Source organism: Taudactylus pleione, unplaced genomic scaffold, assembly GCF_031769625.1.
Source record: "Taudactylus pleione unplaced genomic scaffold, aTauple2 ptg000522l, whole genome shotgun sequence".
Taxonomy (NCBI): Eukaryota; Metazoa; Chordata; class Amphibia; order Anura; family Myobatrachidae; genus Taudactylus; species Taudactylus pleione.
The window spans coordinates 4,332,350-4,356,181 of NW_028284924.1; the positions used below are offsets into that span (position 1 = coordinate 4,332,350).

At 46.7% G+C, this 23,832-nt stretch overlaps 1 protein-coding gene across 1 annotated transcript in view; it reads left to right on the forward strand.

Annotated features, from left to right (window-relative positions):
- Positions 1–23,832, forward strand: part of GTF2A1L (general transcription factor IIA subunit 1 like) — a 110,767-nt gene that overhangs the window by 51,327 nt on the left and 35,608 nt on the right. Inside the window, exon 6 of the mRNA XM_088450733.1 lies at positions 4,231–4,841. Coding sequence (XP_088306859.1) covers positions 4,231–4,841 — 611 coding nt within the window. The remainder of the gene's footprint in view (positions 1–4,230; positions 4,842–23,832) is intronic.

A 23,832-nucleotide genomic window follows, 5' to 3' on the forward strand; every position in this document is an offset into this window, starting at 1 on the left:
CTGTATTTACACAACCAGGACTGGCTATGAAAAGTCCGGGGCTGGTTGTGATTTTAGAGGGGGACCCCACGTCATTGTTTTTTTTTTACATTAACACTTTACAAGCTTTATACAATAAGAAACATGCATGCATCTGTGTCAAATAGAACTGCTCATGCTGAAATCTAAAGCATGAAGCTCTTCTATTCATTTGGGGATTTGAAGTTCGATTTTGTGTTCGTTTTTCATTCGCTTTGCAAATCGAATGTTAGTAAATGAAGGGATCCTATAGTCTTCTATGGGAAAACATTAATGATTTTCTGAAATGCTATTTTGGATTAAATTCATTTTTCTGTTCGATTTGACATTCGATTTGGGCTTTAGTAATCCCCTCTAAGAAAATTGAACCAAAATTGAATGGCAAATCGAACAGAAAACAAAATCGAACCTTTGTAAATATACCCCCTGGAGTCCTGCTTTATACGCTTAGGTAGCTGTCCATTGGAGGAGAGAGTCAGCTGAGAGCTGGCAAGGCTACCATTGGTGGAGGGTCCGGGTTAAGTGAGAAAGACATCATGGCTGCGCCCATGACCTTCTGCGGGAAATCCGATATGGACGATTGCGTGGAAGTCAACAGGGCCCCGGGGAGAACTCTTAGCGTGTCACCCGCCACACCTGTCATCTGACCGCAGGGCTGGTCAGGGGAAGCCAGCACCGTGGTGAGTAACAGTCGATCCCAGGCTGAATCCTGACACGCCTATTCTTAGACAGGACTATTTTTCCCCCCTTGGGACTGCCCAGTAAGGGTATATAGGTTCCCTCCTCCTCTTCCTCCCTAGTCTTTTTTTCCTGTCTCCTAGTACAGACAGTGTTGGGAAGTGTGTTATTTTATCTACACTGAGGACTTACCTCAAGCTCTGCCCAGTAAATATGTCTCTTGCAGCCGTGATCTGGAAAGGGGTCGGCACCCCGGGGAGAGGCTGACGTGCTACAATGTATGAATTCCGGTGTGCGTCCGTTTAATTTTTGTCACTGCTAGCGCTGCTGTTGTAGTTTCCCAGTCTCTGCAGCCATGGGTATGGCGGGCAGAAGCGCTGTCCTGCCAGTCCTGTCCTCCCGTGGGTATGGTGGGTGGAAGTGCTGCAGATGGTCGTGGCAGGTGGCAATGTGGGGGAATGGCTGACGGCCAGAATTTTCTATGACGCGGTCGTCCCCAGAGTTCTGTGCCGCGATTGGTCTGTGCATGTATCTGAGCCAGGTAGGGGTTACAGGCTTTAAAAATGGGGCTGAGCGCAGAGTGTAATGAAGCTGCTTTTGCCTTCCATAAAAGTCTGACCTAAAGTGATCCTGTGTCTGTCAACATCGATAAAGAGCCTTCTCCCCAAGAGCATTTATGTGCCCAAAAGAGGCAAGTCCTCATAGAGGGCACTTTTTAGTATGTAGTGCTAGATAAGGTGTATAGTGATAGTTACTATCCTATCCTGCAGTGTCTCCAGCTTTGGGAGCCAAGAAGATGATTTGTAAGAAGAAACGTCCTGCATGTGATAAACCATTCTCTGGTAATCAGGATTAGTTTTGCAGTGATTGTCAGAAGGCTACACCTGTTGATAATCAATCTAAACTGCAGGCTTTAATGGATTGTATGAAGAAGAATTTATGGAGTCGCAGGGATCTAACAGATCTAGGCCACAAACTAGTTTGGATTTTGACTGGATTTTCACCAGAATTTATGCTTGAACAGGAGTGCAGGTTATCTCGAAGTACAAGGCCGTGTTAGAATATTTAATTTGGATCTTGTGGATAGTCTGGTAAAAAATGCATATAAATCAATGAATTATAAGAAGACACTGGAAGATGTGCAGAATTTACTGTTTGAAGACAGGTCTAAAAAAAAAAGATATTTTTCAGTGCATACAATTATGAAGGAGATCACGAGTGGCAAAATGTTGATAAACGTCTGGGTAATGTCAAGAGAATTGATCGCATGTATCCTGTTAATGATGAACAGTTTTTAACTTGGTGTGGGGTTCCTAGAATTGATGAAGCAGTTTCTTAAATTGTATCTAAAACGACCATCCCTCTTAAAGATGGGGCTGTTTTGAGAGAGAGTATGGATAAGAGGATGGAAAGCTCTGTAAGATAATTGTATAGCTCTGTGGCAGTCTCAATAAAATCTGGTGTTGCGATAGCCTCGGTCTCTAGAACTTTGAGACTTAGGGCATCTTTTATAAACACAGACTTGGAAGAGAAAATGTCAAGGCATTATTTACAAAGAAGTCTCTATAAAGAATGACTATAGCTAATGTGTGTGAAGTCTCACTTGATGTGTTGGAATTTCTGCAAAATCTATAAGTGCAGTAGTGATGACAAGAAGGTCTCTATGGCCACGTTTTTGGGCAGCTGATATACATTCAAAGAATAGGCTTGTTTCGCTACCTAATGAAGGTTCATTGCTCTTTGGTGATAAATTAGAAGCAATTATAATTAAGTTGACTGGCGGTAAATCTGTAAAGTTACCTCAGGATGGACGAGGCAGATATCCTTTGCCATCTCCTAAACAACAGTTTAAGAAAGGAAGAAGTTATAGACCTAGGTGACAATATAGCGGCAGATATCTGCATGGATGACAGGGCGGTCCTTTTGTCAGTCCTATGGGAGAAACAATAGACAATGACTATCACGGATCCCTAATAAACATGTCAGTAGGGCGGCAGACTTCTAAAATTTGCCAACCAGTGAAGAATTACTATTCAAGACAAATGGGTGCTGGAAGTTTTGTCTCGGGGGCATCTGATAGAATTTTCAGAAATGCCAAACAAACAATTTTCTGGAGTCAAGAGTTCCATTGGTCGCTTTGGAAGTCAAGGTTCTGAAAAACAGTTTGGAGAAAATGATCAACTCAGGAGCCATAGAGTTTGTCCTGTGGTTGGAAGAATGGAAGGGTTTCTATTCTCCAATATTCCTGGTAGAAAAACTTTCAGGGGGTTGCAGAACAATTTTGGATCTCAGACAATTGAAAACATTTGTGAAGGTGAAGAAATTTCATATGGAAACACTGAAATCCATTCTGACTGTCATAAGAGGACTTTCTGGCGTCAATAGATCTAAAAGATGCCTATTTCCATGTTCCAGTGGACAGAACACATCGAAAGTTTCTGAGATTTTGCAACCAGGGAAAGCCTCCTCCTGGCGGCTCCCGCTGTGTGTGTACGGGCACACCTGCCGATGGACAGATGTGTCTGCAGACATATCTGTCTATCGGCTGTGCAGCACAGCCCATGCGATATATGTCGGTGAACGACAACGTTCACCGTCATATCGCGGGTACACACTGGCTGACGTGCAGCAGATATATTGGCCGATAAATTGATCGGCCAATGTATCTGTCAGTGTGTACCAAGCATAAGTCTGGTTGATCTCTAAGATTGTGTACCACAATAGACATGCAGGAGTACTGCACTCGAAACACTCACTGTCTTGTAGCCTGTAAGCCTTTAATGGCTGCAGATATAGATGATTAAGAAGCTGCAGTCCTCCACGCCGGTTGGTAACGGGGTCCCAAAGGTCGGGATGCCTGCTGTCGGAATACTGCTAGTGGCATCCCGACGGCCATGGGTAAGTACCCCTACACTAACTCACCTTTCCTTCCTTCTGACCCCGTCATATTGCCTGTCGACCTTTTGGTGTCGACCTATACTACAGTCACTGTGAGGAGCACTGCTAACAAATGTAAAGAAGAGGGTCATTGTAGGGAAAGACATGGGCACTATTTAAATGCAATTTAGTATGTAGAAGACATGTTGCCCAAAATTACAGAAATAAACCCTTCTGGAAAACCCCAGTCCTAAACTTTGTGTCACTGCTAAACGACAGGGCAATAGGTCAACGCTGTCGACCTATACATTGTCGACCTTTTTTCCGGATACCTTTTAAGCACAGGCTGTATTATGACAGGAGCTGATTGGTTGGTACTTTATCTCCCTTCGCTTTTTCTCCAAGCTTTGATAAATAAATATCCCCCATAGAATCCTATAATTTACATAGTGCTCCTCTCTCCCCTTCAAAACACCTTGCCCGTGCTTAGTAATGCAAAAAAAAAAAAGTATCACTCTGCATATTACATTGTATACTCACCTACAGTACACTTCAGAATATTAATTAATTAGATTTAATTATAAGCTAACCTCCATAGAACTGATGATATTGAAAAAAATATTCTTGTTCTGTTTTTTTTTTTTTCTTCTATCTCAGGTCAACTTTACAAAGTTACTGTGCCAGTAATGGTAACGCAGGCCCCCGGAGCACCGAGAATCCTGCAGCAGTCGGTTCCGCAGTACTTTCACCACATTACTCAGCCCACCAGATTGGCCACAAGCAGCCAGTTTGGTGGGAGTCTTCAAGTTGGGCAAAAATGGCAGCAACAGCAAGCAGCTCACGTTACCAGGCCGCCTGAGGTCATAAACACATATGAATCCGAAACCCCTCTGGATGACACGTTTGGGAATGCTAATGGCGAGTCATTCATTCGGCAGACTGTTGATATGCAGAAGCAGCCACTTGCACGTAATGTGCTTAATCAGCCATTGAATAGTTCAAAAGAAAATAATTTTAATGATATGCCACCATCGCTGTTTAGTCCAAAGCAGACTGAATTAACCTTGGCTGATAACTCTGATTGTATGCTGAATAGCTTAAACATGTCACAGACAGTTCAAGGGCAGCCAGCAAATGAATGTACAAGCCTATTAAAATCACAGGTTGCTGATAGCGACGTTCAGCTGATATTACTGGATGATGATGACGACGACACAATACAATATAATACAATCCAGGACAACAGTAGCATAAATGTATCAAATGAGGTGAGTAGTTTTTCTTGTGTGGCCAAAATCCGTTATTTTGTATTGTACTCAATGTATTCTATTATAAGTTTGGAGTTGATATTTAATTCCGGTAGCTGATGTATACCACAATTATACAAAAGATTTTTAAAAGCATTTTATTTTATCCTAATGCTCATTTATACAATGCAGATCACTGACCTCTCTTGCACTATTGCAAACTTATTGATACTCAAGTGTTCAAGCCAGGACTTTTAAATTTAGTGTCGTGCCACCACAGGGGTCCAGCTTATGTTGTTGGCTTTTTTCTGCAATTAGGATGAGCCACATTCAGCATGACCGCTCTTCTATCAAGAGGTATTGTAGCAATGCAACAGAGCAAAACAGATCATCTAGAAGTTTGTATTTTATATTATGCCCACTCCCTGCTGAGAGAAGGGTCTTCAATTTTCTTGCATTAAGTTACTGTACTGTCGGATGTACTAAGCAGGAGAGTGTATCTAACCAGCAGTGGAAGGTAGGATAGAGTCTTGCTTGTGTGAAATAGAACCTATGGTGTACGTGTCCTTGATTTGTCTAAAGAGCTTTGCTGATCTAGCCATGAACCGATTTGCTCCGTTGGTTGCAGGATATACTTTTTGGGCCTGTCCAGTGAAGACGACCAATGTAGATGCTATGTCAACTGGCTCTCTCCCCCGCATGGCACACTTATAAATAGCGATGGGTTGTCGATCTGATCACACACGATTGCTGCTTACTGTAGAGACATGAGAACACAGCTATATAATGGAAGTCACTATCCTCGTGCATCTTAATGCTGCCCTGGTGACATGGAAGAAGATGAGTGTTGGTGAGCCCCCTTTAGCAAACTGTTTAGGGTCTTAATTAGGGATCTCCTTTGTTTCTTGATAACCATAGTCAGCACCATTTGGGTTATCTGGTAACATGTATCTGAAAGTCTGTGTACCAGCAGCAATTGTCAGGGAATACCCACAACAAGTAACTGCAGTTATTCTTTCCTCCTCCCTGAATGCCCTAGTGCATATAATGGACTCCTGGTGACAAGAAATACTGCCTGTATTCCAGCTGCACCACTCTGAGTGAATAACTCCATTATACGTCAGAGCTGTAGTATTCATGATTAGATGTGTTCATGCGTATTTAACAATTTATGCTATCTCTGTGCTATCGATCCTGATTAAAACCTCTATGCAATCCTGTGTATACCTTCTAAAATCCTGCCTATACCTTCTAAAATTGTCGCTATTTAGCGTAATGAGTCGACAGTAAATAAATGCTTTCAGACTTTGAATGTGGTTCCAAAGCACAAAAAGTTATTATTCAATATAAAAACAGATGGTTACACGCTGTGATCTAAAGACAATTAGCGCAAATAAATCATACAGACCCAAGGTACAATTATATACGCACGCGCTCTGGGCCCAGATACCGGCATCAGCATTAGAAACCTCTGTCAACAGCACAGCAAGAAGACTCAAGACTGGGGTCAGAGAGCGTACTCTTACAGGGATAGGCAATACTTCTTAAAGGTGCCTCTGTTACAGGATAGTTCATAGGTCAATTCGAATGGACACAAACAGCCTCTAACAACTCTTTGTCTCCTTTTTCCCGCTGCATGCTAATCTAAGCTGCTAACATTACAGAGTACATTTTAATGTTATAACTCTCTATAGTCCATAGTTTGCAGACGCATGTTGCGATCTTCTCACCGATGATACCGGAAATCTGTGGAGACACAGTGGATCAGAATAACACCAAACACGGTCTGCTTACCATGTATTAAACCTTAGATATCAAATAACCTTTATTACACAACATTAATAATTACTGCATAAACCTTGAATATTACACTTTAATGCTAGGGAACATTTTATGTAAGTGTGCAGTGTGTAAGTATTGGGGAATTGGGAAAAGACGCTAGTTAGCATTGTGCGACTATGTGTTTTGTGGAATACACCATGGTACGTGTTTTGCGGGGATAATCATTTTATATGTATTAATGACTGTATTTGTATGGTGAGGACCTTTAACTTCTTTCTAGTGCGTGGGAATCGCACGACGCTAAATAATAGCATCGCCGTATGTACTTATAATGGCGAGTTTCACTAAAAATGGCGCTGGGCGGCCGGTCGCAAAATGGTGTCTCATTGCCATTCGCAAAATGGCGTCGCCTCGATCTGATTTTAAACCGATCCTGTCTCAACCAATTATCTGGCTTCGACGGTGCACAAGCACTGTACATTGAGCGAATCGGGATATATATATATAAGTAAAATACAATGGTAAAGATATCCTACAATGAAAGAGGAGTGGGGAACAATTGATAATTATATCCGATGGTGGGAAAAGACAGTGGCCCTCATTCAGAGGCGGTCGCAAGAAGTGATCGCTCTCTCTGAATGAGGGCGGCCGCTTGATTTTTTTAAGTGCGGCCTCCTTGTCGCTCACTAAGCTTTTGGTTGCCACCCACAGCTTTAGCGACCGACCAGGGTGATGGTCGCGATGGTCAAGACCATCGGGGCTTGTGACGAGACCCTAAGATTGGATCTCGGCAACCGCAAGCCCCAGGGAGCTTCATGCTATCAGTGCGGCTGCCCACAAAACGTCATGCGTTCCTTAAGGAACGCCTCCGTTTGTGTAGCCACCGCCCCGCCTACAAAATGGGGCTAGCCGGCCCCACGAATGGACCAGACTGCATTTCGGGTAAGGCGGGTCACCGCTCGCGGTGATCCGCAGATTGCCAGTCTTACCTCCGGTCTCGGGACATATACACTAGACCACCAGGGTACATATGGAGCGGGAATACAACGTCCCAGTGGTTAATTATCAGCATGGGGAGGTTAGCTTTCCCCATTAAAGCGGCCCCTCCCCTCAGCTCAGGGCGCCATTCCTCTGAGGTCTCGCTTCCCTGAGCTGCTCTCCTTCTCTGACCATGCCCCCTTAGAGGTTTCCGACGGCCATTTTCTCCAGGCTCAGCCACAGCTCTCTCAGGAAAACGCTGGGTCCGGTCCCCCTACATACCTCCCCCTGGAGTCAGGTTATGTAGAGCTATAGCCTACCAGATGTTGAGTCTCCCACCACAGAATCTGTGTAGTTGATTGTAGTGCCATTCTACAGTTATATTGTATTTCTGTATTATATATGCTAGCGCTTCCTGTCTGTATATTTCTCTATACTGTCAGCACATATCTTTCCCTTTTTTCCTTACTTTGCCCTAACATACAGGTGTATTCAAGGTTTTCCTGTGCCTCACATCTCTTGTATTTGTGAGGGTTGTCACATTCAGTTGGTTACTGCACTGTGCCATATTTGTGCTGGGTGCTACTGCAGCTTGCCCAAGCATAAGACAAGGATCAGTATATTGCATTCCTACTTGTATTCTACATACCTAGTGGTTGCAGTGCCATATTGTGTGCTGTACTACTCTATGTCTAGCAAGGGCAAGAGTAGCAAGCAAGCATCTTCACCCATACTGCTATCATGCAAATTATGTGCTGCAGGCTTAAGTGAGGAGGATTTGATACAAGATGGGTTATTTGCGAGCTGTTATACTCCGCCAGCTCAATCAGACCCCCAGCTCCTGCACAAGAGCTCCCCTGGGCTTCCTTTTCTGAGGTGCTGGCTACTATTGTGGACCGCCTAGCCTTAAACTACGAGTGCGCAGATACCTTCACAGTCCACTCAACAATGCAGGTTCTGGGATCCATGGTATCCACCTTCCACATGGTGGAGTATTATCAGTTCCACTTCAGGCCTCTGCAAAGGCTAATCCTCTCCAGGTGGATCGGGTTGCCCCATCGGATCAGAGCTCGGACGATGGAGCTCTCTCCAGAGGTTCGTCTTCGCTATCTTGGTGGCTACAGACATCTCCTCTAACCAAGGGTCTCCCCTTTTGGATCCCAGACTGGGTACTCCTAACAACGGACGCCATCACCGGGACTGGGGCGCAGTGACCGGTCAACACTCCTTCCAGGGCCGTTGGACATTGGTCGAATCAACCCTGCCAATCAACATATTGGAACTTCGAGCTGTATACACGGCCCTCATACTACTTCAAGGAAAACCTGTACAGGTACAGTCCAACAATGCCACAACAGTGGCTTACATCACCCATCAAGGAGGCACTCGAAGTCGGGCAGCAATGACAGAAGTGTCACGCATTCTGACATGGGCCGAGACATTCTGACACCTCCCGGCCATCTCTGCAAAGTTCATTCTGGGAGTTCTCAATTGGGAAGCAGGCTTCCTCAGCAGTCACGACGTGCATACCAGGGAATGGTCTCTTCACCCAGAGGTTTTTCAACGCCTAGTGAATAGACTGTGCCTACCAGAGGTGGACCTAATGGCCTCCCGACACAATCACAACCTTCGTAAATGCATTGTCAGTGAAGTGGATTTTCCAGTTAGCGTACCTATTCCCTCCAGTCTCCTTTTCTCTAGTTCTTAGGAAGTTCAAACAAGACAGAGGCACTATCCTGCTGGTGGCTCCAGCTTGGCCCAGACCTCATTGGTACTCAGATCTTCGGAGTCTCTCCATCGACACTCCGTTCCTGCTGCCTCAACATCCGCACCTGTTGTCTCAGGGTCCTTGCATATACCTCGACCTGGGTCATCTGTCTTTGACAGCGTGGCTCTTGAGAGATCCCTCCTGAGGTCCTAAGGATGCTCTAGCTCTGTAGTCCAGACTATGCTCAGAGTGCGTAAGCAAGCCTGTGCTCGGATCTACCACAGAATGTGGCATACATATTTCCAATGGTGTCGTACAGAAGCTACGAACCTCAAGTGTTTAGGATTTCCAGAGTCCTGGCCTTTCTTCAAGCTGGATTGGACCTTGGACTCCGCCTTGCTGAAAGCGCGTCTCTGATCTATCCATTTGGTTCCAGCGTAGATTTGCTCCCCTACCGGTTGTTCACACCTTCCTCCAATGGCTCCATGGGATTTGTCAGTAGTTCTCCGTGCCCTACAGGGTCCTCCGTCTGAACCCCTGGAATCTGTGGAACTCAAGTGACTCACAGCAAAGACTATGGCATCAGCCAGAAGGGTGTCAGATTTAGGGACGCTCTCCTGTCGCTCCCCATTTCTGATATTCCATCAGGACAGACCTGTTCTTTGGACTTGTCCTGGTTTCCTTCCAAAAGTTGTTACTCGTTTCCACATTAATGATGAAATTGTAGTCCCGGCCTTTCAATCACCAGACCAATCGGCAGGTGAGGCCTCCTTGGATGTGGTCCGTGCCCTCAGGATCTACGTGGACCGTACCAGTTCTCTTCGGAAATCGGTCTTCTTATTTGTGCTCTACGGATTTCGCAAGAAAGGATGGCCATCCAACAGACAAACATTAGCTAGATGGCTTCGTATGACTATCTCACAGGTTTACACGCAGGCAGGCCTTCCTGTACCAGCTACTGTTACTGCTCATTCTACTCGCTCTGTGGGTCCCTCGTGGGCAGCTCACCGTGGCGCCTCAGCTGAACAGCTTTTTAAGGCGGCCACATGGTCTTCTGTCCATTCCTTTCTGAGGTTCTATGCCTTCGATACATTTGCCTCTCAGGATGCTTCATTTGGAGGCTGGATTCTTCTCCTCAGCGCAGGAATATCCCCACCCTTAATTAACTGCTTTGCGACATCCCCAAGGTCTCCCTGTGAAGCCCTATAGACCCTGAAGAAGAAAATGTTATGGTAAAACTTACCTTTGTTAACTCTTTCTTCAAAGTCCATAGGGTCCACAGGGCACCCGCCCTGACACACCTGGTTTCAAATGGGCTATGTTCTGGTCACCAGTTTCCCGTCGTCTTCTATGTGAGAGTGTGATTCTTGTGTGTACCAGTCTTCCTTTTCTCTTATCCTCTTCCGGCGTGAGGTGGCTCGGGGGCGGGGTATAGAGGGGATGAAGCGATGCATCCTTGGAGCTGAAAGCTTTAACTGTGTGGTACCTGGTCCTCAACCACCACCTACACCCCAAGGTCTCCCTGTGGACCCTATGGACTTTGAAGAAAGAGCGTTAACAGTAAGTTTTACCATAACTAATTTTTTAAAAGTCGCTGATTCTCGGTGGCTTTGAGGGCTGTATTTAAAAGAGCATTGGTAATACCAACAATATCAGGCTTTGAAAATCCGATTTTTAGTTAATACACCCCCAAAGCTCCATGAAAACTGTAGCGTATCTTTATGATGAATACAAAGTTCATTGCACAAATTTTATTCATCTTTTTTTTTTTTTTTTTTTTTTAATGCAAACTGGCTTATAATATACGTTACTTCCTCCCCGATAGATTTTCCCATTACATATAACTGAAATGGGGGTATATCTTCATTTATTTATTTAAATAAACCCCTTCACCTATCATCTACCCTTTCTTTGGATCCGCTGCCCTGAATCATGCGCCAGTGCATTGCAGGCCCTCCATAAATCTACAATAGAGCTATATTACGACCTATAGAAGAATTTAGCCGAGCGATAGTTTACGTGAAGGCGGGTGGGGCTAGTGAAAGCTACCAAAGTATGGGCTCTTTGAGCAGAAGCCTGTCTCTCTTTTCCTGGGAAGCCAGCACATGTAGACAGGATAAATGCAGGTTTCCGGTGCATATGCGCAGTTATTGGCTGTGCTCATTGAGCAATACCAGTGCTTGTGTGCCAGGATCAACTATTGGTAGTATACAATTGTAAATGACCTCAGGACAGGCCACTGTACATTCCCACCAGGTCAGGTTGTACCGATCACTAACTCGCTGTAGGTAAACATAATTGGCTATTTCTGTGACACTTGGCACCTGCGATCAAACAGATAAGCCAGGAAATATGTAGGTTCTTGGCTATGTGAATACTGTGACATCCTGTCACAGTGATCACAGTACAAAGTTAGTTATAAATAATGTAGGTTCTGTGGCTTGTCATCTCTCTCGCCTTTTGGAGCCTTTGTTTCCAGTAAATCAGAGCTCTGTTTTGTAAGGGAAACGAAAAGTTTGTTCTGCCCAATTTTCTCCATACAGGCCATGTTATAATTCACAGCAACTAGTTTCTTAGTGTTTTATGTAGGTTGTTTCAGTTAAAAATGTTGTTGGTTTGTTAAAGAGGGTATAAGTGATGGGATTAGTAGCTGTTTGGTTGTTCTAAATCTTACATTTCTCTAGTGGTAAGAATTTTGTTAATAGCCTACCTGTTATTTTTTTTTTTTTAGGGTGTAAGTAATGGGTTATATATCTGTATAGTTAGGATATACATAGAGTAAACAAATGCATTGTTTTGCTTTTCTTAAGACATGAGCCATGGGACCGCGTGTTTTTTCCACGCCAAGTTCCATTGTGCTTCATTTACAGACTCTGTCGCACACAGATATACAAGCATCGCATATCAAATTATTCAGTGCAGTCTCCTGGTGCGTCTTAGTCGCATCACATTGCGACTAAGACGCATCTTCGGGCAAAACAGGCGCTTGGGATTCGCACAGGATCTGGCATCTCACGCCACATGGTGTATTAAGGCTAGATGTATGAGGACACATCTGTAAGCTGTCGTGAAGGAGTGATAAGAATTTTATTATAAAGCTCTAACAATGTCTATTTCAAGTTAGGTTGTAAAAGTTTAAAATAAACCCCAGGACACGTCCGGACCAGGAGATATGTGTGATAAGAGATGGAATGGTGGCAGATACAGTGGTTTAGACTTGGTAATGTCAGCTGATAAAGCATCTCTGTGGGTCTGAGTAAGAGGAGGCAGGTTGGCCCCTGTGAGAAGTCTGACGTGGTTCGTTCACCAATAAGGGTAGATCCAGATCAGTAAAGAAGTCATGAAAACAAGACAGAATGTCAGAAGTACGTGTACGGGCTTCCCTGTAACTTAGAGATCATTTCCCATATTTATTTCCCCACCTATAAAAAGCTGATATAAGGTAGACAAGACTGCATCTGTGCCATAAATAAATAATATTATATACTACAAGAGGTGCTCTTTATCTTTTGGTCCTAGAACCTATACAGAGTGGGGAAAACAATACCAGGAGGGTAAAGTTCTTGTTAACATAATTTCTTTAATCATGCAGTATTACACTATGGACGGAGAGAGAGGACCCCACACTCACATCACAGCACACGGTCCATGTAAAAAAAACCTTGTCCTTTGCTAAAGGATATATCATGGACTATACATGTTTGCAGTACATATTGTGGACGAGGTGCATTAGTTGAAGTTATGTTGTCATGCTTGTTTCTTAAATGTCGCCAGGTGAATTAATAAGGGATGTTACATGAAGTCTGTATGTGTATCGCCACTACTCCCTCCTCTGAGACAGGAAGTTCCACTGGCTGGAAGCCGCTTTCCTGGTAAAAGGCATGGGTGGGGTCAGCGTGGGGATGGGGAGGAGCTCCTCACTCATACTCCCCTTCATTAACATCAATTGGTTCTTATTATTCCAGTAAGAGAGCAGGTAGGCTTAGCGGAATCTACATGATAGGGGTTACTTGGCTAAATGAGGTAGGCCAACACGCCTCCCATACAGCCCTATCGGGGACTTAGCGCATGGTTTTTGTGTGGCTATCTGCCCAGGGGAGGTACAGAGCTGCATGGCCTTTAGCCTAATTTGACATTAGGCGCGGGTGTCCAAGGGGTTCTGAACCAAGTCTCCACATTTTAAAAACAAAAATACTGATTTTCACCTGCTCTGAGAGGGTGAAAACAATTTGGCAGTTTTTGTCTATGGAGTTTTCGCACATGCAAAAACTTCGGTGATAGGATTGCACGATGAGCATGTTTGTGCGAAAAGTTTGCGCCAAACCGCGGCTTTTCACGGCTAGTTGAATCCGCCCTTAGTGTTACCTAGCGAACTCAGGGCCTGATTCAGAGCCGAACGCTCTGACCAGAGCGCTCGCTCTGAATCAGGGCCCTCCTCCATGAAAATGGAGCGCCCTCCTGGACGCTCGTATAGCTGTGGGTGACCACCCACGGCATATGCGAGCGGCCAAAAAGATGGTCGCGATGGTCTTGACCGTCGCGACCATCAGACTTGCGACGGAACCCTGCGGTAGGGTCTCCCTGACACAAGCCCTGGAGTGATTTTGGCTCTATCAGAGCCAAAATCACTCCCACTGACATCACTAGTGATGTCAGTGGGGCCGGCTTCAGACTGTAGGCGTTCCCATGGGAACGCCTCCGTCTGGCAGGCACGCCCACCAAAGGGGGCGTGCTGTCAATCAACATCGACAGCACACCCCCTTTGGTGCGAGAAACGGAGCGATGGAAAGCCCGTTGCTCCCCGGGTCTCGCGCATGCGCACGACGGAGCTCCCTCCGTTGTGCGCATGCGCAGTGGGGAACATCGACCCGCTTGCGAGCGTCCTGACGCTCACGAGCGGGTCTGAATGACCCCCTCAGGCTCCATAATCGGGTGTCTCACAGTCCTGTAAAGCTTTCCAAGTCCCAGAAGTCTCATTAAACTGTCACAGTCAAACGTTTGTCAAAAGGAATATAGTCTAGTACATAAAAGCACATTGCCATCCAGGAGATGCAGAGCTGGAGTTATTAAATCTTCTTTTTACATCAAGCAATAATGAAATAAATCAATAGAAGGATAGGCAGGAGATGGATATACATCTCAGCCACTGTGTGAACGTTTGTGGATCTATTATTTTCTTATAACTCTTAAAAGCAGAGTTTAATCTTCCATTCATTTACTGTAATAATGCGCTCTTTTTTTTCCAATTTCTGAAGCGTTGTAGTTTTGTAATCTGTGCAACTGCGTTTTCATTAGTTATAATTAATATTGCTGACTGTTCTGATATCAAGAGTCATTTGGAAGGAAGCACTGTAATCAGATCGGATAAATTATTATTACCGTGCCTCATGCTGTAATTGGGGTATATGTACTAAGCCTTGGAGAGAGTAAGTACCAACCAATCGGCTCCTAAGTGTCATGTAACAGGCTGTGTTTGAAAATTGACAAGAGCTGATTGTCTGGTACTTTATCTATTTCCACTTTCTCTCTCTCCATGGCTATTCACCTTGCTTTGAAGTGAATCTACCCCATTGTTTTAATTATGTCTAATATACTTGCATATTATAAAGGTGGTTAAATATAGTGTAACTACAGGCTGTTGTGCTGTAAACGTTGGGGTGTTTTAATTTGCATGTATGTATTTTGAGCAACAAAGGGTTTGTCTAATAAAATCCTCTGTCGAGCGATTCTTCACTATTAACTTAGCATATAACGATTGCTTATCATATATATCTATTTCACCCCAGTATGGCCCAATCCAGCGTCTCCATCTGACAGCTGGGAGGCTTGCTCACCTTTTCTGTGTTCTCTTTGCAATTGGCACTGCACATAGTCACTTTGCACATAGAATAAAAAGACACTTCAGTTCCTCTTTAATGAACTCCGCAATCAGCCACCTACGGATCCTAACTGCCTATTTCAAGGCCTGAATTGTAATTCTCAGATGCTTTCCTGTAATGCTAATTGTGGCATCCTGGCTTGCAGTGTTATTATGTCTAGTGCAACAAAGCTACCCAGTTGCTTACATGTATTGTTGGCCCAGATTCTGTTCCCTGCTGATTTTAGACTTTGCACCTTTTGCTTGGAACACATGACGACCTCCATTGTCTGACTATTGATCCTGTAAGGAGGAATTCCCAGCAGGACTCCCCACAGAGACTGCCACCCTTCCAGACTCCAAGCCCTGCGATTCTTACTATTGTTGGCTTACTAAGTATGCTTAGTAATACACACGCAGTTAGGTTCCTTGAGAAAGCTATGCATTGTAATTCAGTTCTCCATGTTTTTTTTTTAAATCTATTTTACACTCCTTTTTGTGTTTTTATTGATATTTATGCTGTTTCTTTTAGCTGACCGATTTTGTGGTCATACACAGTGTATAGCAAGACGATATCTGGGTTCCTCCTCTCGGGAGGAGATATTTCTCCGTTCCTTCCCTGTGTAGAAACAGGGGCAATATGAGGCGTGGCCACAACAGTGCATACACTGCCCAATGTAGGCGACCAATGATCGCATCAGTCAGGTATGTGGGAAGATTTCTCATGCCTGTCCGATCAACTCCCAATTGCTTGCTGCTATATACTGTGTGATTTTCTACTTCAGGGTCCATAGGGTTCCACAGGATACCTTGGGGTATAGGCGATGGCGGCAGACATCCAGGCACCACAGAGTTAAATTTTCAGCCTCCCAGGATGCACTGGGGTCCCTCTCCTATACCCCGCCCCCGAGCCTCAGGCCACTCAGTTTTCGTAGGTGCCTGGCCGGACCAGTTGCACCGTACAGAGGGGGGTCTTTTTAAGGCCCCTGAATATTTCTTCGCAGCTGTGGCTGCACAACTAGAGTGCTCCAGCATAGGACAGTCAGTATTGACGTCCATGCTGTCACTCCTACACCCCACCGGTACCAGAACGCGGGTACCGATCCGGGGATGCTGGTAGGTAGCTGGGGTCACAGCTAGCGGTGATCCCCGGCTACCTGGACTGTGGCCGGATGCACGGGGAACAAGGTAAGCGGCGGGGTCCCGCGGTGGGCACCCGCCGGTAACACAGTCCTGTTTGGTCCCCAGGCAGGGGGCTCCCTGGGGACCGGCTGCGCGTGGGGCCAGGTACTGATCCTGCGCCTTCCACTAGACCACCAGGGACAGCGGGCCGCAGCATGTGCGGTACAGCGCGGCGTCCCAGGGGTTGATAGCACGCCAGGGGAGAACGCCTTCCCTGTCTCACAGCCGGCGTCTCCCCCGCTGCACAGTGCCATTCCACAGCGGTCTGAGCGGGCTGTGTCAGCGCTCCTCCCCCGGGCCCTGCCTTCTCTCTGCTCCTCGGTGGCCATTTTCTCACTGCATGTGCTGGGGATGGCAAACGCTGCTGGAAGCTGATACAGATGCCATTGCGGTCCGGGTCCCCCGCATACCTCTCCTTCAATTAAGGTCAGTGTATGCAGCACTGTTTCCTACCAGGCTCTGGTCTGTGTAGTTGATCGCAGTACCTGTAATGCAGGATGTTATCTGTGCATTGTATGTGACTTAAATGCTAGCGCTGTTTGCCTGTACTTTCATTTCTGACTGTCAGCCTTTTCCTATCCCTGTTCTTCTGCTACAGCCCTTGCGGTGCGGTGTCGCAGGGTGTTTATTACCTCACAGTAAACGTGGTTTTTCTGTGTGGGAGGTCACATACGCTCCGTTCACACTCCTCATGTCGGAAAGTGAACGAGGATATCCTCTTCCAGCTATAATGTACTGATATCATGTGCAGTTAGCGGAGGGATATGTAGACGCTGAGGGTTTATGGAGGGCATGTTGTATTATATATCACTCCCCATTTCTGTCACTGTGCCTGCACAAAAAAGGGGACCGCCCTCGGCTGGCTAAAATGCTTACAGCCTTTGTGGGCAACGCCCCCTGCGTTTCCCCAAGGGGTTATCGCAGCCTGTGGTGGTCTCATCACATGCAGGGGTCCCTGGACAGTTGATGGTACCCCAGTGTATCCTGTTTTTTGCCCCCCCTGGTCTCACAGGAGCCTGTGTGGGTGAATTTATTGTCCAAATGGTATAGCACCTGATGGACGTTTTACAGGGGGAGTCACCATTTCGGCCTTCTAAATGGCCTTTCGGGTCTCAGACGGGTAAAGACATGACGTCTGATGACGGTGACATTATTGATTTTTTCAGACACGAGCCCCTTAGTGCAAAGGAGGCGTAGTCTGGGTCTAAAGTCTATATACGGGCTGCCTTATACGGGCAGTCCGTGCGGTTTTGGTTATTACATATCCCCCGTGGCTAAATCCAACTATGCCTTCTTTAAGGATAAGGGTGTTGCCACTGTAATTCCTCTATTTGGTCAGGTGGATCATTTAGAGGAGGCGTGGAAAATCCGGGTAGGCGGTTCCAGCCTCAAAAACGGTTGACCTTTTGTATACCCCTTTTGCGGATAATTACATTTCCGAATGGGAGTTACCTTTACGGGTAGATTCTCATGTTACACGCCCATGCCCTCCAGGTCCTCTTTGAAGGAGGTTCCAGATTGCAAGGTGCAAATATATCTAAAATCCAATATTCCCTTGCTGGAGGGGCTTCCAGGCCGGCTATGGCTGTGTGCTGGGGGGCCAGAGCCATGGAACACTGAGTAGGTAACTGGATCTCTGCACACTGACTCTCCAGCAGAGCAGGTGGATAGTGGCAAATTCTCAGAGACTTTGCCACGTTCATAATGAGACGGTCTTACATATAGCCTACTACTTTCCAGAATCTCCTCGGCAGCAGTAGCGGCTTGCCGCTCCCTGTGGTTGCGCTCTTGGAAAGCGGACGCAGATTCCATTTGGAATGCTTTGCCTTTTACGGGACAAGTCCTGTTTGGCCCTCGTCTGGACGCAATTGTGGCCCTGCAGGCAGCAGCTACGTCTGGGTGTCTGCCATCGGCTAAAGTCCCATCAGGGTCTGGGACTTTGTCTTTTCGGCCCTGTGAGGCCAGGGTAAGTCTAAAATACAGCTTTTCAAGACAGTCAGTAGCCAGGAAATCTGCTCAGCCATAAGAACAGGCTTAGAGTACTACTCCCAAGTTGGACTATAAGCCTTCAGTCTCACGGGACGGGCCTCCTCTCGGGAGCCCCCAGAGTTGGAGGCCAGCTTCTCCAGTTCGCCCAGTGCTGGTGTCTGACCACCACGGACACTGGGGTAAGAGAAGTATTTTCTTGAAGGTATGTCCTTTCCTCCCGGTAAAAGCCTCCCAGAAGGTTTTTCGTTACAGGTCTTCTGTCAATTCAGGACAAGGCCCTGTAATTTTTGAGGGTGTTACACTCTATGCTCCAGGCAGGAGTTATAGTACCTATTCCTTTGCCCCAAAGGGGAACGAGGTATTACTCCATCCTCTTTCTGGTACAGACACCCAATGGGTCTTACCAAGACATTCTCAACCTCGAATCCTTCAACAAATTATTAAGGGTTCCTCGGTTCGGGAGAGGGACCCTGCATTCCATCATTCAATGGAGCCTGGGAATTTTGTGGTGTCGTTGGATATATTCAGGGTGACTACCTGAATATCCCTCTTTTCTTAGCACACCAGTGTTTTCCTCAGGTTTGCAGTGGTCGATAAGCATTTCCAGTTTCTGGCATTGCCCCTTGGTCTGGCCTCCGCGCCTCACGGTTTACCAGGGTCATGGTAGTTATGGCAGCCCACCTGCGGATGCAGGGGGTCCGCTTGTTACCCTATCCGAGTGACCTCCTGTTGTTACCACGGTCTCCAGAGATACTTCAGTGCCATATGCAACGGACAATATCTGGGTTGCTACGTTAGGGCTGACTGATAAACTGGAAATGGTCCTCTCTGATTCTTCACAGAGGATGCTCCATATCCCAACATCTGAGGATCTTTGTGATTGAGGAAAAGATCTCTGCATTACAGGCAAAGGTACGCAGTTGCCTGCAGAGTCGCCGAGTGTCTATTCACTTGGCAATGTGGTTCCTGGGTTCCAGGATGTCGCTGTTCGACATGGTGGAGAGTACCCAGCTTCACTCTAAAGAACTTGATCCTCTCCGGATGGGATGGGTTGCCCCATAGGATAAAGTCAATAGGCTTTCCCCGGAGGTTTGTCTCTCTCTGGCCTGGTGGCTGCAGAAAGCTCACCTAAACAAGGGGCACCCCCTTTGGGATTGCGGACAGGGTCCTTCTGACGACGGACGCCAGTATCCGTGGCTGGGAAGCATGACGGGTCCACACTTGTTCCAGGGCAGGTGGACACCAGTAGTTTTTGCGCTTCCCATAAACATCTGAGAACTCTGAGCAGTATTCAGGGTTCTCCAGCATGCAGGACAGGTCCTCCATGGAAATACCGTGCAGGTACAGTCTGACAACGCCATCATGATGGCTTATGTAAACCACCTAGGAGGTTCTCGAAGTCAGGCAACACTAACAGTGGTGTCCCGAATTCTGGCTTGGGTGGAAGGCTATATCCCTGCCGTCATCGGCAGTGTTCATTCAGGTATCCTCAGATGGAAAGCAGGCTTTCTCAGCCGTCAAGACGTGCATTCAGGGAAATGTCCTCTTTATCAGGAGGTGTTCAATCTTCTGGTGAACAAGTGGAGCCTTTCAGAGATGAGACTCTTCTGATAGACGTAGGTAGGTCCAGTGGACCTTCCAAGTTGTGTACCTCGTCCCTCCGTTATCCCTTCTTCCTCCAGTAATAGCAAGAAGGAGGCACGCTCCTGCTGATAGCTCCAGCGTAGGCCAGATGGCACTATTACTCAGATCTTCGGAGCCTCTCAGTTAACACTCCGAAGCTGTTGCCTCTACGCCCGGACCTGTTGTCTCAGGATCCTGGCTGATACCCAGACCTGGGTTGTCTGTGGTGGAGACTGCCCTCTTAAGGTCTAGGAGTTTTTTCCAGCTCTATAGTTAACAGGGGCTGTGTCCATGCTAAGAGCTCGGAAGTTTTTATCTGCAAGAATTTACCATTAGGTATGGTATACTTTCTTTCAGGTGTCGCCCTAGAGGCTAGGCTCCTCGGGTATTCCGGATATCCAGAGGTTGGCTTTCCTACAGGTGGGCTTAGATAACGGTCTTCGCCTTGCTTACCTCAAGGTGCAGGTTTCTGCCCTGTTAGTATGGTTTCAGTGTAGGATTGCTACTCTTCCTGATGTCCGCACCTTTGTGCAGGGTGTACGTTATATTCAGCATCCCTTTGTTCCACCTGTGGCTCCTTGGGATTTGGCTGTGGTCCTTAGGGCTCTCTGAGGACCGCCATTTGATCCACTGGGCTCAGTGGATTTCAAATGGCTTACGGCTAGGACTGTATTCCTTCTGGCTCTTAATTTGGCCAGTAGGATCTCAGAATGGGAGGCTCTGTCATGTAGACCTCCCTTTTTCTCATCTTTCCTAGGAACAGGGCAGTGCTTGCCTTTACTTCCCCAGTCCTGTCTGCTGGTGAGGCCTATTTGGCTGTGATACGGGCGCTAAGAATTTAAGTTGACCGTACCAGTCCATTTAGGAAATCAGACTCTCGGTTTTGTCCTTTCTGGTTTCCATAAAAAGGGTTGGTCTGCCACTACGCTAACTTTGGCAGGATGGATTCACAGTTCCATCCTCTATTAAAGCTCTTCCACTAGGTCTGTGGGTCCTTCGTGGACAGCTCGACGTGGCGCTTCAGCGGTGCTTGGCAGCCACGTGGTCATCTGTCCATATTTTTGGTAAGGTATTATGCTTTTGATACCTTCGCCTCTCAGGATGCTTCCTTTCGGCGGCGGATTCTCCTTACAGCACAGGAGCGTCCCCGCCCTTAAAGGATACTGCTTTGGGACATCCCCAAGGTATCCTGTGGATACCCTATGGACCCTGAAGTAGAAAATATGAGATATGGTAAGAACTTACCCTTGTTATCTCTATTTCTACGAAGTCCATAGGGTTCCACAGGACTCCCGCCCTGTCGCACCTGTACTGCAGATGGGCTTTGATCTGGTCACCGGTTTCTCCGTCTCCTTCTGGTGAGAATGTGATTCTTGTGTGTTCCAGACTGTCTTCTCTCTCTTTTTTGCTCCTGCTCCGGCCTATGGCTTGTTACGAAACTGAGTGGCCTGAGGCTCGGGGGCGGGGTATAGGAGAGGGACCCCAGTGCATCCTGGGAGGCTGAAAATTTAACTCTGTGGTGCCTGGATGTCTTCCGCCATCGCCTATACCCCAAGGTATCCTGTGGAACCCTATGGACTTCGTAGAAATAGAGATAACAAGGGTAAGTTCTTACCATATCTCATATTATTTGCCTGATTCACCGATAATCTGCTAGGTTGATTAAAGGATTTCTTCACGCACTCTCCTGAAATCAGACTAAAGTGCCGGCCGCGAGGCCGTTTGCCGGCACTAACAGCCTCACGCCAGGAAACGTTAGTCTGAGAATGCCGGCTCTCGCGAATAAACACCCAGGATTAAGTCGAGAACCGCCATTCTCCGACTTAAGTTTTTATGGTCGGACTAAACTGTGAGGTGATGTGATTGAATAGTCCGTGATCAACTTCCTGGTGCTATTCACCTCACTTTGAATTGAATCACCCCCAATGTGACCATAGACACATTTTGCTTGGGGTAATGCTGTGTATCTGGCACTAATCAGCACCGTTATATACAGGGTTTTTCACTCAATATCGGCCCCAAAGTTTTTCTAATAACTTTTAAAGTAATTGACTTACTTTAGTGAAATGTGACACAGACATACCTTGGTCTATGAGAAACATGAGGAAGTCATAGCAAGTGTTAAGTGTTCGCCATTAGCATCCATGCCAGCTGTTCACGTATGCGCGAAGTGAAGGCCAGCTGTTCGCCACCCTAGTCAGCAGCGCAGTCCAAAATTGAAATAGGGGAGCCACACCAACTGCCAGTGAGGGTGGTTGTGAGGGTGGCAGTTGGTGTGGTTCCCCTATTTGAATTTTGGACTGTGCTGTAGCCCAGCCTCTGGAGCCGCCATTGCTAGTCAGTAGGTATTCCGGCTTCTGACAGTGGTGTTATGTACTGAGGCGTCCACATTCATCCTCAAACAAAGTACTTGCGGTTACACGCGCCCTCCAAGGTATTTTTCAGGCTCTATATGTAGTGTTCATATGGTTCAGTTCTAACTAATATCCTGAAGGTCTCACACTCCGCTTCTCATGATATAATATTAAGGAGGATATGGATTAAATAGTAATTTCAGATATGACCAAACCTCCAACTTTTCTCCGTAGTATATAGGAACGGGTACAGATTACCCAGGCCCAGGCTTCCTGAGGTGCCCGGCGCTGCCCCCTCCACCCTCCCTCACAGCAGCCCAGCACACAGCCATGTGCTGAGCTGCAGTGGGAGACTGCTCATGGTTGCTGAGCAGCATCCACAGCAGTCTCCTATGCCTGTGGGGGGGGAGCAATCACACTGATCGCGGCGCCCCTAGCTCAGAGCGCCCCCCCTCCCCAGCGTGCGGCACTGCAAAGCTTTTTTTTATTCCGGGAAGGTGGCATGGTCACGCCTCCCACGATTAGGCAACGCCCCCTGTTACCCGGGCACCCCGTGGCTCTTGGCGGGCCTGTATAGGAACATACAAAACATATGAGAGTATATATAGTGAAGTATAGTTTTATTCAAGTTAAAAATATATCATATATCCACCATTGTGACAAATAGGGCAGCGTACCAGATAATGGGGGGGTGTCAATTTGCACACACCCAAACTCGCATATGCAGTATGTCAGTCACCTCCCAGGTTTTGGATACTGAGACCCCGCTGGTCATGTGTGCAACGAAACCTCTCCAACAATTCACCTGGATATCCCTCTGCTTGTGATAGTCACAAGCAGTGCTTAGTTTGACATTTGATTCTATAGAGGTGGGAGCGACCATCTCAGCGGTACCTGCAGCACTATTGTTTTGGAGCGCAAGACTTTCTATCATTATTTGTTTTGTCCACATTCATCCTGTCTGTGTGTTACGTGCCGATATGAACCATTTCGACTCAGTTTTCCAGTACGTCTGGACGGAATGGGATTGAAATGCCGGCGGTTCAAATCCCTACAGCGTGAGCCGAACAGTAGGAAATCCCTACAGCAGTAGGTAAGTGATCTAACCCTCCCCTCTCAGCCACCTACCCTCCTTTAGGGGTGCCTAACCCTAACCTCCCCCGGGGGTGCCTAACCCCTAACCCTCACCTACCGCTCTCTAAACCTAACCCTCCCTGGGAGGGTGCCTAACCCTAACCACTCCTTGGAGTTGCCTAGCCCCCCACGGCTAATAGGACGGGCGCCCTGGGCTTACCTCGTTCGGGCACACGTCGTTTTGGATTCCGGCGTCTGGATTATGGGTGTCGGTATTTCGACGCCTATCATAAATCCTTTGCCGGCATTCTGCAGTCGGGACTGTGACCGACAAAACACCCTGTATAAACAGCCTGTGTAACCATAGTGTTGGGTTATTATTAGGTATGCCATATCATCTATTTAATTCAGGACACATATGAATTACACAGATTCTGTGGGTGGCTGACTTCAAGTTTCCAGTTC